The 18,734-nt window shown below is 40.8% G+C and overlaps 1 protein-coding gene across 10 annotated transcripts in view; it reads right to left on the bottom strand.

Moving 5' to 3' along the window:
• The window catches only part of UNC79 (unc-79 homolog, NALCN channel complex subunit), a 248,546-nt gene that overhangs the window by 104,169 nt on the left and 125,643 nt on the right, over positions 1-18,734 (bottom strand). For 9 of the 10 annotated variants that reach the window (XM_046010109.1, XM_046010111.1, XM_046010112.1 and 6 more), the window contains exons 15-22: positions 16,911-17,101; positions 15,815-15,938; positions 13,715-13,855; positions 11,152-11,373; positions 8,880-9,107; positions 4,590-4,731; positions 1,534-1,613; positions 1,297-1,445 (exon numbers count right to left, since the gene is read on the bottom strand). In XM_046010109.1, the coding sequence (XP_045866065.1) occupies positions 1,297-1,445; positions 1,534-1,613; positions 4,590-4,731; positions 8,880-9,107; positions 11,152-11,373; positions 13,715-13,855; positions 15,815-15,938; positions 16,911-17,101 (1,277 nt within the window). The remainder of the gene's footprint in view (positions 1-1,296; positions 1,446-1,533; positions 1,614-4,589; positions 4,732-8,879; positions 9,108-11,151; positions 11,374-13,714; positions 13,856-15,814; positions 15,939-16,910; positions 17,102-18,734) is intronic. The other variant, XM_046010116.1, reaches the window with a different exon arrangement.

Below are 18,734 nucleotides of genomic sequence, written 5' to 3'. Positions count from 1 at the left end.
TAGATTACTTCTGATGACACACTACTGATTTCCTCCATGAGCGATTCCATACATTTTTCCATGTTCCTTGAGCTCCCAACCTAATCTCTAATCTCTTCCCTCTCAGGAAAATACATCGGGATGCACTACTCTTAAGGTTCAGTAATGAGTTTCCCTTGATACTTTATTTCTCTTTTCCTCAAAATATATCTCCTTTCAAAGAAAAGAGCCTCCCTCCTCTCTTCCACCCAGCCTTCGTTCTTGATCACATATTCTTGTCTTCCAGGACCTCGCTCCACCAGCTACTCCCTTTCCTCTGATCCCTTTCACTGACCATAAATATTTTCAGGTCTTTAGCCTAAAAATCCTTGACATCCTCTCAATGTCCATCCAAATGGACATTGAAACCAAGTATCTTGGTTTATCTGAGATCTTAGTCTACATTATACTAATTGAGGTTATTATGAAGAGCACCCCTTCTCACTCTCAAAAGTAAATATTGCGAAGAATTAATCATGTGGTCACCTTCATTATCAATAACATTCACCCTCTTCCAAACTAGACTGAAAATTCCCAAAGTACCTAGGATAATAATATATATAGCAAGCCCCCAGTGATATCTATTGAATGAATGAATAAACAAAGGGAAAAAATGTGTGAAAAGACAGAGCCTTAAGTTGGTTTTGTCACCAAGTTAACCAAGCCAGCCTCTTCTTTCTTCTTATCACCTCATTCTCTTACATTCAAATGAGGATACTATTTTTCTGACTTACCTTCAGGAAGACTCTAATAGTTATTTTGAGTTATTTTCTTCTCAAGCAGAAAAACATTATCTAAATCCAGGACAGTATTTTATTATTTTTCTCAAAATGCTTCTGCAGTCTCTAAAAATACTGTATCAGACAATATGTGGAGAGGTTTTTGTTGTCTATTGGAAGTTCTACTTCAAGTAAGAAATCAAGTAAGTCTTTGGTATTAATATTATACTAGATGATACAACACAAGTAGTGATTTAGTAATGTCGACATTTTTCTAAGGGACACTACACCGTGAAGATGTCCAACAACTGATAAACAAATAATCCTTATTTTGCCTTCTCGATTTCTACAGTGTCTAGCAAAACAAATTACTATTCTTCATGTTGACATACTTAAACGTTAGACTTGGCAAAAGAAATGAAAGTTATTCCCAGAGCCAGTTTGTCCTGGCTAAGAGAAGTGACCCAAATGAGTTGGTAAGTCTTGTCCTGACTTTGATTTTCACAGCTAAAGCCGAAAATATAAAGAGCAGCAACAAACACCTGCTAGGATGACATACCTTGCAATCAACATATGATCCTGAATGTAGGCTAAAAATTGAGGATGGTCTTTTCTAGCAATGTATAAACACTCTCCATGTAGACACAGAATCTTCAGGCAATTGAGCATATTAAAAAGAATGTCTGGCTCTTCAAATTTTGCCATTTCCTACGCGAAGAAACACGTGGTTAACACTGAGTTATCTAAAAGAGCAATGCTACTGTACCAAACACTTAAATACGTCAAAAAAATATACCTGGAAAATGGTGTATATTAGCCTCAAAGTTACAGGAAGCTGCTGGTAGCAAAACTTTCTCTCAGTGTCATTCTTTATTGCTGGAAAGAAATAATTACACGAGGGTTAGCCTAGTTTCTCCTTTACCCCACCACTCATGACCTGATCAAGACCATAAAACCAAAAGGGCTGAAAATAAAAAGGCATTTTGTGCATTTTGTGCAATATTTTTATTTGCTTCTCCAAGGTGCCATATATCCCTTCTGTGATGCCAGTGCAGGAAACCTTCTAGATTCAGGGCTCTCAGCCTCCATGTAGCCCACCATATATATTCAGATGTCCTTGGCTCCCTAAAGCAACCCCAGCCTGGTCCTATGCTCCTGTGGGCAGGGAGTTCTGTTGCCACCTGAAGGGGCCCGGCCTTTGGCTAGGTACACCTTTCTTATTGAAAGGGAGAAAAGAACATCTTAAGGAGATGTTCAAGTTGTAATAGCACCTAAGGAAGAATTTATCCCATGGAATCATGCCAAAGGGACTGTCTGAAAGAAGCCAGGCATATTCAAATCAGAACAACTACTCATGGTTTTAATCTTCTTGTGAGTCTCTCTAATACCTTTGCCCCTACAGGTAGGATAGCAATACATGGTACCTGAGGCATGCTAGAGAAAAGAATTCACAAGGTAGACAGATGTAGACACTAGTGTAAAACATTTTCAAATCACCGTTCTAAGTTTCGGCAATCCCTGGAACCAGAGACAACGGGAGTCGAACTCTCTTGGAGTATATACTATTCAGTTCACTGGTGATCTTCCGCTTTCATATATTTTAAATACTTGTTATCGACCCTTGAGTCTATTTTTTCTAGAAAGTGTGAGAGTTTTAAAAGTATTTTTAGTGGAAGATATATCTAAGAGCTATAAGAAATAGGCACCAGGCCACAAATGCAGAAACAGGAAACAGTCTGAAAGGAAGGAGGAATCACAGAACACATGTTGATCAAACGCGTTTGCTCTGACAGAGGAGCTCAAGACCATGGCCTTAAGGCTCACAGAGCAGAAGCGGGACTGGGCTCAGAGCAGCAGGGAAGGCTGGTCTTGGAGGAAAATTAAGGCAGAGACAATTTATAACCGTGACCTGCAACACAGCAGGGAAAAAAAGCAGGAAAATATACCAGAGGCCCAAGTTGCATTTGAGGAAGATGAACAGAGCAGATGTTTCAGCAAGGAGAAGAGTCATTCATACAAAAAAATTGCTTTATTTTAATGACTGTTCATATAAAACGCTCTGAATAAATAAAAGTGATTTGTGTGCCATCTTAGGTTTAAAAATATATTTGTATATAAAGAGTACAGGTTATTGGATCCTAAGTGACATCCTTGCTTCCTTTAGGCATTAATGCCTGACAGAAACAAGCCCTAGGCCTGGGTCTCAGAAAGGCATTAATTCCAAGTTATCCAGGACACCCAAATTCAAGTCTCAATCCTGCCACCAACTAGTTGTTCAGTATTTGGAGTTCCAGCTCCCAGATCTCTGCCCCAGCTACACTCAGAACAGGGGGTGGAGGGTGGAGCTCATTCATTCTGTGTTTCAACTCCTCAGACAGTCCCGATGTTCCATTACAGCCTGGGGCCACACATAAGCCTAAAGCGTAAATCAGGAAGGAGAACTACAAGCTGCACCACCAGGGCACGTTTAACCCACTTGGGATGTCTTTTCCTCAGGTGCAAAGTGAGACGACTGAATTAGATCAACAGGTTTCCAAGTTTTATTCTATGGGCAATTTGGGTTAAAGAAACTCACTTAGAACTCCAACGTATGAGATAGAGCAGGTCAGCACACTCGGGGTGAAGAGGGTGGGCAGCCGGGGCTGTTCGTCAGGACTTGCACCTGTCTTCCCACCCTTCACCACCCCAAATAAGGAAGGTCCAAAGGAAACAACACGGAGGTTGCACAACCCCAAGGTCATGCTGAGAACCAATGAAGTAGGTCATCTCAGGGGTTCTTTCCATTTTTAGGTTTCTGTGGTTCTAAACAGAGTGATCCAAGATATTCACACTCAGCTGGTCACGTGCACAACTAACACAGAAGTGGTTAGTTCTGACCAAGCATTTCATACTAATGAGACTAATGTCTTATTCAGACCCAGAGCTGTAATGGAGCCCAGAGTCACTGTTTGCTGTTTGCTGAGGGAATGACAGAAAGCCCAGGAATCCCAAACTTTGGTTCTGGGGGTGAGCTACCTGGTTCAGGGTAATGGAAGCAGGAAGATAAAAAATGAGTCGTGTTTATGCCAGGTCCTGTACAAATTCCCAAATTGCCACAGTGCAGATCTAGAAGTCAAGCTTTCCCAAAGGCACATGGGGTCACATATGAAATTGCCCAAACTCCTTCAGACCATGAAGAGCTAGAGTATGATTCCCAGCCTGCCTGCCATGTTGCAGCCCCTAATTAGCGCACACATAGCCTGCAAGCAAACCAGAAAGAGGCCATCCTTCCTCTAGCTCTGCACAAAGCCAACCAGCCTCAGAGTACAAAGCATCCAGCTAGACAGTGTGAGCCTGTCAAGAGACTGTGTTGAGCCCCTAGGGCACAGAAGCTGCATGAGGTCAAGCTCCTTCGGCTCTATCCCAAAACACTCTGCCTTGGCCAAACGGCCTAACTGGCCATCCAGAGTGCAAGCACCCTCTGCTCAGTCGTCCAGCCTGGTTCATAGCAACTTCTCCACGAGAACCTGCTACACCGTAAGGAGAAGGTGCTGCTCACATGGTGGGTCTGTTGATAAGAAGCACGTGCTGCATGGAGCACTGGGTGTGATGCCAAAACAATGAACACTGTTATGCTGTAAATAAACAAATAACGAATTAAAAAAAAAAAAAAAAAGAAGAAGCACGTGCTGCCAGAAAGCAGCTCAGTGACCCCTGCTCTGCTAGAAGTAACATCCTGGGAAATGGGTCACTAGCACCAGTCTCCACTCAAGAAGCCAAACCTGAGCTAGCCCAAGTCGACAGTGATCTAAAAAAAACCAGGGTTCTGAACATCAATATCATGCTAACTGGCATAGTCCAGAGTTCACCTACCAGCATGTTCCGTGGGCTCGGTGCAATCGCCTGGGTTCTCCCCATGCCTGGTTGCTGGATTCTCCTCCTCCTCACCTTCAGGGCCTATAATAAACTCTGGTCTGGAAGAAAGGAGGCTATCCTCAAGGCTGTCTGTGGGCTCCTGAAACAAAGAGGACAAGCATCCAGGTGAGCAGCCTGCTGGGGATGTCAATGGTTCTGCTCAGCTCCACAAAGATCCGCTGAGTGCCTGCTGTGTCCCAGTCCTGCGCTGAGCCCTAAAGGACAAAGGCACCTGCCTCAGAAGAAATGTGAGCTCACTTCCATAATAATTACAGGGACTTTGAATCAGCTGTCACTAAAACATTTTCATTCCGTTGAAAGAATTATGGAAAAATCTCAAAAACATTACATCGCCCTAGGCCTGCCTTCCTTATGATCATGTCCCATTTACCAAGTGATTCTAATCCATGCACATTTTGTTCAGTAACAGTACTTAACTAGCAGGGAATAATATGGGGTTCACCGCAATATATTGGGATACACACACTGATGGGGCACCTGGGTGGCTCAGTGGGTTAAGCCTCTGCCTTCAGCTCAGATCATGATCTCAGGGTCCTGGGATCGAGCCCCGCATCGGGCTCTCTGCTCTGCGGGGAGCCTGCTTCCCCCTCTCTCTCTGCCTGCCTCACTGCCTACTTATGATCTCTGTCAAATAAATAAATAAATAAATAAATAAATAAATAAAATCTTAATTAAAAAAAAAAGATACACACACTGGTTATCTGAAGACGTCAAATTTTTAGGAGCCAGAAATCACTGTAATTATGCTTTAAAGAGAGCTAGGTATGGCAAGCCAGGTGTCTGTTGACACATGAACAGAGAGACAAACTGTGTTATATACATGCAGTAAAACATTAGTCAGCCTTACAAAGGAAGGAAGTCTGACGTCTGCTACGTGAGTGACCCTTTAGGACATAGTGCTAAGTAAAACAAGCCTGTCCTAAAAAGAACAACTGTTGCATGATTCCAGAGAAGTGAGGGGTTTACAGTAGTCAAATTCAAAGGTGCAGAAAGCAGCATGGAGGTGTTTGGGTTTGAGCGGGGGGAGGAGGGAAACAGGAGGTTGTGTTTAGTGAGTACAGAATTTCAGTTTTGCAAGATGACAAAGTTCTGGAGATGGGTTGCACCACGTGACTACACTATGCACGATGTATTTATAGACAACACATGTCAGATATAATACATATGTATAAAACCAGCTGCAGAAATAGGTGAAATTGGGAAGATTAAAAGAGAGAAAGAGAGCACAAGTTACGGCTGCCGCTTAAAATATCCATCTTCAGTTAAGCTCCAATTCCAGCCTTTTTCTTTCCTTCAAGTCCCACTTCAAATATCCTCTTCTAAAATCATACTCTTTTAGCTAACACTTTAACCAGTACACGTTTTTTTCAAGAATTATTTGACAGCCAGCTCAAGACTGATGGAGCGCTAGAGGGACACGGGGGCTGCGAGGGCCCTGGAGAGTATCTCTGCCAAGTTCCCAGTTTTGCTCAGCCTGACCCTTTCCCTAGGTCACTCATGAGTAAGGCACAAAATCATATTGTACAGTGAGCTTCACACAGTTCGCTATGGTAAAGTCTTCCCTGCTGATAACCCACGGTCTGGAACCATCCTCCCAAACAGCAGGGACTGGTGTCGCCCATCTCGAGCTCAAGCCTCCTGCTAGCCCCTCCGCCCCACTGTCGCCCACTTGTCCCAGGAAGAGAACCGAAGAGCAAAGGAGGCTGACCCGCACAGTGGACACCACCCAAAAGTTTGGGATGTTCTACGGCATAGCCCTCTTTTACTGATGAGCATCTCTCCCATAAACCTTTGGGAGAGGAAAACGGAATCCTTCTGTTTCACCTCCAAATGTGTTATTCTCAGCCCGTGACAAGTGCATGACAAAGCATCATGCACACGGGAGACTGGTTTCATGGCTCAGTTTCTCTATGTTTACTCCTCCCTGTTTCCCAGGATGGTGCTGGGAAGACAGACACAAAACAGAAAGCCCTCGGGGGACAGGACAGGGTTAGGGCCTCTGCCTCCATCTCTTTACCCTCTCATGCCCTCCCTGAACCAGAAGTCTGCACCTGACACAGCCGCATCCTCAGCTGATCCTGTTCTTAAACCACAGGCTATGGGTACCCACGGTTACTGCCATCCCCAAGGGCACAGGTGACCCTCCCTCTTGGGATCCCCTGACCACATTTCAGTCCTGTATCTTTCCTCTCTCCTCCTGACAGGATCGGCTATTCCTTCCTTTTCTAAACTGCCTTCTTCCTTAGTTTTGGAGTTCTTGCTCCTTCTCATTTTGTCCCCCATGTCTCTGGCCTCATCTCAATTTATTTCTAAGTCTTCGGTTCCCCTGTTTTCCCTCTTAAGAGCTGGTCCTTCCCAGAACGCTAGCCGTGCCTAGCTAGCATTTCTCTTCTCATTCCACACATCCCAGCACAATATGTGGGCAGCTCCAAACTACTCCTGACCTTCCTCCAAAAAACCAGATCCACATACCTGACAGGGCAGGACATCCCCCACTGGATATCTAAAAGGCATCTCAACCCGCTATGTCTGACTGTGCCTGCATCATACCGACTTCTGCTACTCTAATACTCGTCTATAAATAGCAATGTTATCCGCTCCCATGCCAGAAAACAGGGGTTTGCCCTCCACTTTCCCATACCTCAACCCCAGCTAAACACCAGACGCTGCTGACCTTCCTCCCTAAAAACCTGCCAGGCCTGCCTCTGCTCTGATCGCCACCACCATTGCTTTCATTCAGACTTCGCATCTCCATCCTGAGTGACCACACTAGCCTCCTTGACTACACACCTGTCCCCGGGTGTCCCCAAACTCTCTTTTCTCTAATTCATCACATTGTAGCTGCACCCTGATTAAATCCTCAGGATTTAACCACACTTGTGGTTTCCTGAGGGTCTCATTCCCTGCTTTCCTCTGGATCACTGACACAGAGAGTTTTCTGGGTCTCAAAAGTCCTTCTACTCCATTGCCTTCGTTTCATTAACTCCACTCCTGCAAATATGAGCCTGGGAGCTCTCTTTCCTTCCCATCACACCTCCAAGCTGGAACTGCTGTCCTTCCTCTGCCCCCATAGCTCCCTTGCTCAGACCTCTCCCGTCATGCTTATCACGCTAATGGTTTTTCATTTATTTAAACATCTCCCTGATTAGACTCTTAAGCGTCTTGATTTTATTTGAGGTCGCTAGGACCAGGACTGTTTTGTAGTGAGGTTACCCAATGACAACGCGGGAAGACCACAGTCCAGGGAGGTTATTTTGCAACATCTGGGACGAACAAGTTTCGTGGGCAGAAAGGTATTAAAAATGAAGAAATGCTTTACTGCAGGTATGTTATACCTCAAGAAAACTTTTTTAAGAAGTCACTTTCTACTTAGGGGTAGAAAAGTGTGGTTCAGTCAGTTAAGCAGCTAATTGTGGCTCAGGTCATGATCTCCAAGTCCTGGGATCGAGCCCCACATGGAGCTCTGCCCTCAGCAGGCATCCGCTTCTCCCTCTCCCTTTGCCCTTCTGCCCTTGGTCATGCTCCCTCTCTCTCTCTCAAATAAATAAAATCTTGAAGAAAAAAAAAAAAGAAGTCACTTTCTACTTAGATAAACATTAGGGGAAAGGAAGAAATAGAGAAGATAGCAAACACTGGCCCAAATAATTCAGATTCACCTCCTTCTGATGGCATGAGGGTATTTTGGTGATATGTGTATGTGCCTTAAATGAAAACTGGCTAAGCAGGAAATAACTAACGTATGGAGTAGCTAATGTGTGGTATATATTAGTTGTTCTCTACTGAAACCATTTTCTTGGAAAACAGAAAATAAAACGAAGCCTTTACTGGTTGTTGATGAAATCAATGGGTTTTATAAACTGGGGTTACCCAGGAATTCGTGATCTGTTTCCAATCTACTTACTTGATATTTGACATGTGTATTTTGTAGTATTTACTGTTATCTGAACTTTGTAATAAAAGTTATTTTAAGAATACCAGTAATGCTTCGTGTTTATGAAAATTATATGAATGGATGCACAACAACGGTATACTCAAGACTCAAGAATTCTGGATAATGTAGCTCCAGCTCATATCCCTTCCCGGGAGAATTAGTTGGTAGAAGAAACAGGTAAACTTTCTTTTTAACAGTCTCACATATAGCCCAGCATGGAGCATACAACGATACTGGAGGAAGACCCCATTATACCAGCTACAGATATGAGTCCTCTCATTTCTTTGACTTCTTACCACAAGCCGGCTTTCTTCTTTAGGAGCTAGTCTCTCCAGGAGTTCACAAGCAAGCTGATAGCAGAGAATACTTGACTGGCATAAGTTACACTCAATTGCTTTTTCCTCCTTCTGGCAGGTGTGGGAGCCCCCCCAGGGGGCTTGGAAGACATTGTTTATAATGGAAATGATGTCCTTTGATAAGCTGTGCTCTAAACCCATCGTGATCCCATCATCTTGTAACTCCATCTGAAAAACATCAAAATGAAGGCAAAAAAAAAAAAAAAAGAGAGAGAAGAGAAAGAAAAAGAAACAAAGGGAAAAGAAAGAGAAAAGAGAAAAGAAGGAATTTGGTTCTTTGTCCAATATTCCATTAGTATATTAATTAGGGATAATTTTTACTATCTGACAATTATACTATTTAAAGGTAATAAGGATTTTAGACCATGAATATATATTATTTTCCACAGATTTTTTTTAAAAGAATATAAACATAAGACAAACAGTGGGAATTATTTTTAAAATCATATAGGACATTTAAAAGAGAGTTTTTTCTTAAACTTATCATTTTGTGAGATTTTACACATTTTAAAAAATGCTGCTCCTCACCTAGTGTCCAGATCTTGGTTTCTAAATACCATTATCCATTATCCACTAAGAGGAACCAGGGCTCCTTGGAGAAATGGCTGATTTCAAGGTTGGGACTAGGAAAATATAAAATGAGCCTGGAACATCTTATCATACTAGAAATTAAGGAAGTGTTCAAAGAGTGATGAGGAATATGTCAAAAGAACAAAGGAAGGGACTCCCACTAGTCAAATATGGAACAACATGAGCATCAAAATACAAGTAGTCATAATAGTAGATTTTAACTCACTGAATAAAAGAAGAATTCATGAGTACATGCAGGTATAAGAAAATGAACAAATAAAAATGGAAATGGGAGAGAAAGGAAACTATTTCTTCGGTAGAATGCCAGCTAATAAATTAAAAGGTAATGAAATTTAAAAATTATCATTTTGTTAACCAGGATCACTATAATTGATCCAGGCATGAATCATCCCTGGATGCTACAACTAGTAAGTAAAAGTCTGATGAGAACAGGAAATCTCAGCCTGCCAGTTACTTACTAATTACAAAGGGAAAAATAGTGATTTTGGAGTAGAGAAATATGGTAGAAATCACCTTAACCAAGTTATCACCACTAGTAAGGCAACAGTATCATGCCATGTGCCTCCTGATATGATACACTGGAAAGGATATAACATCACATCAGTGGCGTTACTGCCAAAAAATGTTTAACCCAAATAGATTGGTGACATCAGACAAACTCAAATTGAGGGACATTCTAAAAAATAACTGGACTGCAGTCTTCAAAAATATCAAGAACATGAAGGATGAACAAAGACTGAAGAACTGTCTGGATGAAAGAAGACCAAGGAGACAGGACAAATACTTGCAATGAGTGATGCTGGACTGTTTCCTAGATCAAAACCATCTTTTTGTTTTACTATAAAGATATAATTATATCAATTTAAAAAAATGATTAACTTCTGTGGGCCAGATAATAGATAATAGTATTATAACAATATTAATTTCTTGACTTTGATTCTGATTTTGTACTTGGTTATATATGAAAATGTCCTTATTCTTCAGGAAATACATACTGAAGTATTTGAGGCCAAGGGGGCATCACATCTGCAACTTACCTTCAAGTGTTTATTTTAAAATTTCTACAATTCATACATACATATACAGATAGAGAGAGAGAAAGAAATTTAATAAATATTAATATCTGGACAATCTGGGGGAGGAGTATTCTGGAATTCCCTGTACATTTCTAGCAACTCTTCCATAAGTCTGAAATTATTTCAAACAAAAAGTTAAGAAGAAGAAATGTTCTCCTGATCAAAGACTTTTATATGTCTCTTCTGAAATTACCTTCAAAAATCAACTTATGCAATATATTTAAATCAGCCCATCACTATAGAGCTGCACCTTGCCCTTCCCAACAATAGCATCACTCAGTTCACCAAATCTGTTCAACAGAATCAACTCTAATGACGCTAGAGTGTTTCTAAAATTCACATCCATTCTCATATGTCAACATCATTGCAGATATTCATACAATGTTTTTCAGACTCCCTAGGGAATCCTGGAAGGAGTTTTCAGAATGTCTTGAGTGATGTTGCATCATTTCATAAGTAAGCGTCCAATACATAGCAAGAATCACTGTACAATGCATTCCCTTATTCTTCACCTCAGAACTAAAGGAAGCTCATGCTTCAGCTACCTGCTTCAGGAGAAGATCAAACATGAGGATGAAACAATTTAGATTCATTTCATCATCTTCACAATCAAAGTCAATAGTCCTTCCTCCTGGGTGTCCAAAATTCTTGAAAGGGCTACGAAATGGACTACGCATAGGACTCCGAAATGGACTCTGGAAAGGGCTATGAAATGGACTCAGCATATTGTGCTGAACTCGCCGGCCAGGATCAGAGGCAACACTCACCTAGAAGAAAGAACATCAACACATGTAAGGGAACTCACAGAAGCCAAAAGGGCTAGATAAAATATCTGGGGTCTCGTGGAAGGTATTTCCAGCTGTCACACTGATTTCCTTCCTTAGTCAATAACATTAGTACTTCCAAATAGTATAGATCTTCTCAAAATATAAAAATAAGAAATAAAATCACTGACATGAGGGCTCATGTCTATTAAAAAAAAAGGAAATAAAATCATCTAAACTTTGTGACTAATTGTCAGGTGAACGAAATATCAGCACCTTGAAGAATGAAGGTAGCTGTCGTTACCATTATATTGTTCATCCCATCCACATTTCCAATTAAACTAAATTGAACTACCTAAAATCATAACCTGAAAAACGAGACCTTACAAAAATATTATAAGATCAGTTTTAGAATCATGAGCACAAAATCTGTTTAATGTGATTGGTTAAAGAAGAATGGCTGGATATTATAATTATTAAACTACCATGGGTAAACAGTAGATGTCAAACCTGTTGTACTGGTTATTGTCCATTTGCCTAATTCAAGCCCCTCACTGCCTTCCTCTGCCCTGCTCTATGCCTAAGGATGCCAAGGTCAGAATATCTCCTGGCTTTCTTGCTAGCTGGCTTCTAGTTAGTCTCAGTCAATGGGGGCACCAGTAGAAGCCCTGCAGCTGAAGGGGAGAGGGGTGGAAGTATATGTCCACCCCCTGCCTACTTTGATGCTACAGCCTTGGCAGTTCTCCATCATTCTTCCAGCCTGTCCTTCCTTAACATTTCAGCTCTTAATGGGCTCTAGGAACTCTTTTCCTTGTTCCTTCCACCCTGGGGCTATAATGGCTTCCCACTGAGCTGTTACTGCCATCTAGATGCCTCACCAACCCTTACTGCTCCCTTAACCTTCCCCATAACTCTATAGGAAGAATCTCCATGAAAGTCTTTCATTTGAACCAACTGGGATATGTTCTGTAGCAGGATATTTACTGACATATCTGTACTATACATCTCTCTGAAATTTTCTCTCTTAAAAATCTCTTTAGGGGTGCCTGATTGGCTCATTTCGTTGGGCGACTGCCTTCAGCTCAGGTCATGATCCTGGAGTCCCAGGATCGAGTCCCGCATCGGGCTCCCTGCTCAGTGGGGAGTCTGCTTCTCCCTCTGACCTTCTCCCCTCTCATGTTCTCTCTCTTTCTCTCTCAAGTAAATAAATAAAATCTTTAAAAAAAAAATCTCTTTAACAACTAGCAAGTTCCCTGAGCACCATATTTGAGTAAAAAAATAAAAAATAAAAAAAGAGAACCCCATCAAGAACCAGAGTACCTGGATATTGACAGTGTTATCTAGGGCAAATCACTTCAGCCCACTGAACCTCAGGTTAAGTATTGATAAAATGAGGATAATGAGTTCTTCTCCAAATGCCTCACACCGTTCTGTGATAACGGGTCATTGTGAACACATTGCCCAGTAGAAGGTACCAACTAGTCAACTAAAGGTTACAGAAAAAAGAAACAAAATATAAATGTTTGCCAGCTGGTTCCTATGAGGCAGATGAGAAAAAAGGTAATGATGAAAATCAAAAGAAAGCACTGGATGCAAACTATGATCTCATGACTTTTACATATTTCCTAATCCCTAGATATCAGGTAGGAATGACAGGAGGAAAATGATATGGAGAGGCTGCTAAGGGCAAGTTGAGCATAGTCCCTTCTTACCATCCCATGGCAGTGAACCTGGCCAGAACTGATCCTTATCTGGGAATATCAACACAACAACAGAAGCTCTCTGAGGTGCTCCAACATATCAAACAGTCCCAATAGTTTTCCTACACTTTAGCCCAGACTATGTTGGCTTTTCTCATTCACAAAGTACAAAAGGGTCCAAAAAAATGGGCTCAATGGGTTCTCAGTGACAGCATCACTCACAGTCACCATCAGACAATCACATCTTCTCAAATTATGATAGAACAAGACATCCCAACTTCTCATCCCCAAAGTGAAGCACTCATCTGCCAAATAGCTGGTAAAGAATTCTTGTTCACCAGGAGACCAAAAGAAAAAAAAAAAAAAGGAATAATACTTCCAAGTTAACTCTTTTTGCTTTTATCAAGAGTTAAGAGATAGCTAACAATTATGGGCAGGAGAAAAACTCAATAATTTATTGACCATGATTACATGAAACATATCTTAAACAATGATTTCTATGATTTAATGTATTTAAAAAATTAACAGAGTGAGATGGGATTAAAGAGAATTTTCAGAGAAGTTTATTATGATGCTACTTTTGGAGCCAGTAGAATTGACAAAATCTTAACAAATAAAACAAGAACAGTTGTGGCAATAATTACCCTTCGAGCTGCAAGGTTCCCTGCCAGTTCACTGACTCTTGATTTTCTTTGATTTGCCAGTTCTTTAACAGAATTAACTCCATCAGAAAACATACTTATCAATAGTTGAAGTGGAACCATGATGTCTAACTCTGATAAGACCTGGGGAAAAAAGGCATATATCCCCCCCCAAAAAATATAAACTTTAAAACTCAAAGTAAAACTGCATTTACCATTTTTTTCCCAAAGCAAACAATTGAACATGAGGATACTTAGCCTTATGCACATTCTACCAGCACAGCAACCCTCAATTTTTCATACTAAAAAATCAAAGTTATTATTGAACCTGCCAGCTTCCCCACTCTCCACATCCCATAATCGCCATGTTATTTCTATTAAAACTTCAAAGTATCTCTTGACACCGTCTCCTCCTTCCCATAGAATAGTGGCTTAGTTCACGACCTCCCTTCTGGAGTGTGGAACTTGCATGCAGTCCTCCTCCAGGCCATACCCCCCTTGGACCTGACTGCCCCATCTCATCAGCTCACGTATCTTGCCAAAATCTAGCAACTCTCTCTCTGTAACGAGTTTTTGGAAGTCAATGCGTCCTTCCTTCAGACAGAACTAATCCACCCCTCTTCTCTGCTTCCTTGGATAGAACTCTGTATACACATTTATTAGAGCAATTGTTGTTTTTCATCATATTTGATTGTTTGATACCATCTCTCCCCCTGTGAGCTCCCTGAAGAAAGGAAGTATAAAGAAAGGACCATTTCTTATCCCATTTTCATTGCAGTGCCAAACAGTGCCTGGCACAGAGGAAGTCTATAAATGTTTCCACAGTTAATTAATAAATGAGTCAACGCCAATCACTATTCTGTTCACACTATTCCCTAAAAGTTTAGACCAGTGGTTTAAAACCTTCAGCCGCAGCACCCTGTCTTCAAACCAGCACTCTGGGAAAGCACTTTAAAACACAGCTGTGATTGCTCTCATCATGGTGAGGCCAGAGGGTGACGGCCCTGTGCAGTCACCCCTACATAACTCAGCCTAAAGTGCGGGTGACTGAGTGACAACACCCAGCCATCTGTGGAAGGACTGGCTTTCCTAAAATGAGAAATTATCTTGCAGAGATCTACCAGGGTATGAAAAGTGTCCAAAAGGTGACTTAAAAAAAAAAAATGGTCCCTTTGCTCTTTATCAGTTATGGAAGACGTCGTTCCTCAATGTAGAACCCAAAAAGGTATCCTCATGACCTGAAAAGCTCTTGGTATCACACCCGTCTGTGATCCAGCAATGTAACAGCACCCATGGCTAATCTAAACACTGACTCTGACCTCCTGTTTGGAAACTGCCCACACTTCTTGTTGCGCACTCGACTTGATTTAATAAATGTTTAGGAACATGCACTAAATAAATACGAGGCATGGGCCAGATGCCGAGAGGAGAGGGTGAAGGGAGGCATGAATTCAAACATGAAAAGGTCTGCCTGGTTCCTATCCTCCAGGCATCTGCCATCAGGAGAAGAGACAAAAATGAACTGAATATTAGACGGAATAACATTTGCACAAAGAGCCTATGTGAATACTGGGGGGAAGCAATAATGAATTCTGAAGGGAAAATGGGGGTGTGAAACAGCAGCAGACTTCATAGATGAGATCATTTTTCAGTTGGGCTTTAAGGATAAGCTGGATTACAAATGCAGACCAGAGAGAAAAGTATTCCAAGCTTGGGGAGCAGCAAGAATGCCTCCCTAAGTCGGTAGCTGTCAACCTTTCCAAGTAAAGGACGTATTTAATATGAAACGATTTATTAGGACGCCCACAAGACAGCCATGGTACCTTTAGAGTCTATTGATGGAAAAACACATAAGGACCAAAGCTATTATGAATTCAGTAACAGTATTGTATAAATCTGTATTTTGTTAACCATAACTACAGCCACGTATATTTGAAATCTAGGTATTCATCTGTGCAGTGAGTTATTAGTCTATAGACAGTCCTCAGCAAACATGTGAATTTATGGACTCTTTGCAATAACTTCCCGCTCCTCTGCCCAGGGATCTCAAATTTCCAGGCTAAGAACTATAGTCCCAAATGATGAAAAGTATCATTTACTTACATGAAGCCACAGTAAAGCTTGTTCCTGAACAGAGGAAGGGTATCCTGTGAACCGACAACTAATAAAGCCAAACATTTCTTCCAATGAAAAAGGTAGAGGACAGAGCTCAATGTCAAACATTTTGCTGGAAAGCAGAGCCAACAGAAGTAAATGACCAATGGGCATGGATGAGGGTCTCCCGTTGCATTTTTAACCTATACCTTACCTGGGGGACCCAAACACTTCTGGTTGGTCTGTGTTCTGAATGGTAATAACATGTTTCATTTTACTATAATAGTTGATGTCATTAGAATAGTTATGAAGAATTCATATGGTTGTTAACATCAGCGTTTGTACTCATCCTAGGCTCAACAGAAGGAACTGCATTTCTAAGGAATTAGAGTTACTCCCCAGCATCTAAGAACATTTTCCCCACTTTATCCAAATCATAACTATATTTAAAAATAAGCAAACAATATGGTGTATCTATTATTCCACAGAACAAAATCTTTTCTGAACAATTCCAAGTCATCTCAACCCAACTGATAGCAACTGCTTTGTTTTGCACCTCAAATTTCTCTAAAGGTCTGTTAAAAAATAAACAAGATTTTTTAAAATTTATTTATTTTTTTTTCAGCGTAACAGTATTCATTGTTTTTGCACAACACCCAGTGCTCCATGCAATACGTGCCCTCACTATTACCCACCATCTGGTTCCCCCAACCTCCCACCCCCGCCCCTTCAAAACCCTCAGATTGTTTTTCAGAGTCCATAGTCTCTTATGGTTTGCCTCCCCTTCCAAAATAAAAAAAAAAAAAGAAATGAAGATCAATATGAAAAATACAAACAAAAATAAATAACCTTTTTGCATGTTATTTTAAGCTTTGCAAGATACTTCTGTAATTACTAACTATTGCCCTCCTTTGGAGATACAGTATAATTGCTAAATAATCATTTAATTAAAACTGAGAAATTGGACAATGTATCTATAAAAAAAAATAAAATAAATAAACAAGATTACATGAGATGCTTAACAAAGTGCCTGGCACACATTACATGCTCAATAAATGTTAGACATCATTATAATTATGGTGACTTCATTAAACTACTTACCCACCTTAATACTTCCCTGAATTCTTTTAACTGGTTATCTGGGACTTCTGTTCTGATGGCTTCCAGCCACTCCGGCATAATACACTCCCACACAGACTGACTGATCACATTGTAGGGGATCAGGCAGAGGATTCGGTTGAGCCCTTCCTTCAACTGAGTCACTGTGCTGCAGGATTTATCCCAGTATCCACCGACCTGATGGCATTTCCACAGCCACAGGGGAGAAGAGCAAAACGCACCTGTTAGGATTATACTCTAAGGACTTCCTAAAGGAAATGGGTACGGAGAAAGACCACAATCCATTACATCTGAATCCTGGACCAAGTATTTCAGTGTGAGATCTATAAGAATCAGTAAACCACCAGGATCCATTAGTTACAAAAAAAGGAACCATCATCATAAATAGGTCCAAATATCAATTCCAGACTGAATTTGAACTATTCTACTGCCGTCTTTCCAGATCACACATGAATTAAAATTCCCAAGATTTATTCATAACAGGGTGAGCATACTATACAATACTATACTATTGGAGCATTATTATTTCTAAAGTTGGACAAACCCATTACAAATATGTGTAGTCACACCTGTGCTTCAGAAGAATATAGATTTCTACTACTGGACACTTTTCAGTGAATATTTTTCATTATGGAAAACAAAGTGGCAGAGAGCACTCTTTTTCCCTCTGCTGCATATCATGCCACAATTTTTTTCCTAAAAATACTCTAAGACATTTTCGTGTGTGGTGTAAGGAAGTGGCACAGCCATTCTGGAAAACAGCATGGAGGTTCCTCAAAATGTTGAAAATAGAACTACCCTATGACCCAGCAATTGCACTACTGGGTATTTACCCTAAAGATACAAATATAGTGATCCGAAGGGGCACGTGCACCTGAATGTTTATAGCAGCAATGTCTACAATAGCAAAACTATGGAAAGAAACGAGATGTCCATCAACAGATGAATGGATAAAGAAGATGTGGTTTATATACACAATGGAATACTATGCAGCCATCAAAAGAAATGGAATTGTGCCATTTGCGACAATGTGGATGGAACTAGAGGGTATCATGCTTAGTGAAATAAATCAATGGGAGAAAGACAACTATCATATGATCTCCCTGATATGAGGAAATGGAGATGCAACATGGGGGGTTAGGGGGATAGGAGAAGAATAAATGAAACAAGATGGGATTGGGAGGGAGACAAACCATAAGTGACTCTTAATCTCACAAAACAAACTGAGGGTTGCTGGGGAGAGGGGGGGGTTGGGAGAGGGGGAGTGGGGTTATGGACATTGGGGAGGGTATGTGCTATGGTGAGTGCTGTGAAGTGGGTAAACCTGGCGATTCACAGACCTGTACCCCTGGGGATAAAAATACATTATATGTTTATAAAAAAATAAGAAATAAATTTAAAAAAATTTTTAAATGCTCTAAGACAGATTGAATTCATGAACAAAAAAGACATACTTTTTTTTTTAAGCAAAGGAAACAGTTAACAAAAAGACATACTTTTTACTAAGTAAGGTAGTATATTAATTTTCCAGTGCAGAAAAAACTCAAGTCACAAATTTGGGTTCTGTTTGTAATTTTAATTTTAGGTGAAGATCTTATATTCTTATTAAATGTATCAAAGTAATAGAGGCTCAGATATCTACTTGGTGTCATATTGTCCAAAATCCTAGATGACTGACTGGGTATTTTCAGGAAGCGACTACATTTCCAGGGTTGTCACTGTTGTTGTTAGTTACAGAGACTCAGAAGAGCTAATGCTGACAATGTTGGCAGGGTGGTGTCTATCCTTGCTGAGACTCCTTTGGCCATGT

Source organism: Meles meles, chromosome 6, assembly GCF_922984935.1.
Source record: "Meles meles chromosome 6, mMelMel3.1 paternal haplotype, whole genome shotgun sequence".
Classification (NCBI taxonomy): Eukaryota; Metazoa; Chordata; class Mammalia; order Carnivora; family Mustelidae; genus Meles; species Meles meles.
Note: the sequence above shows the minus strand (reverse complement) of the source record. Positions and strands in the feature narration are given on the sequence as shown.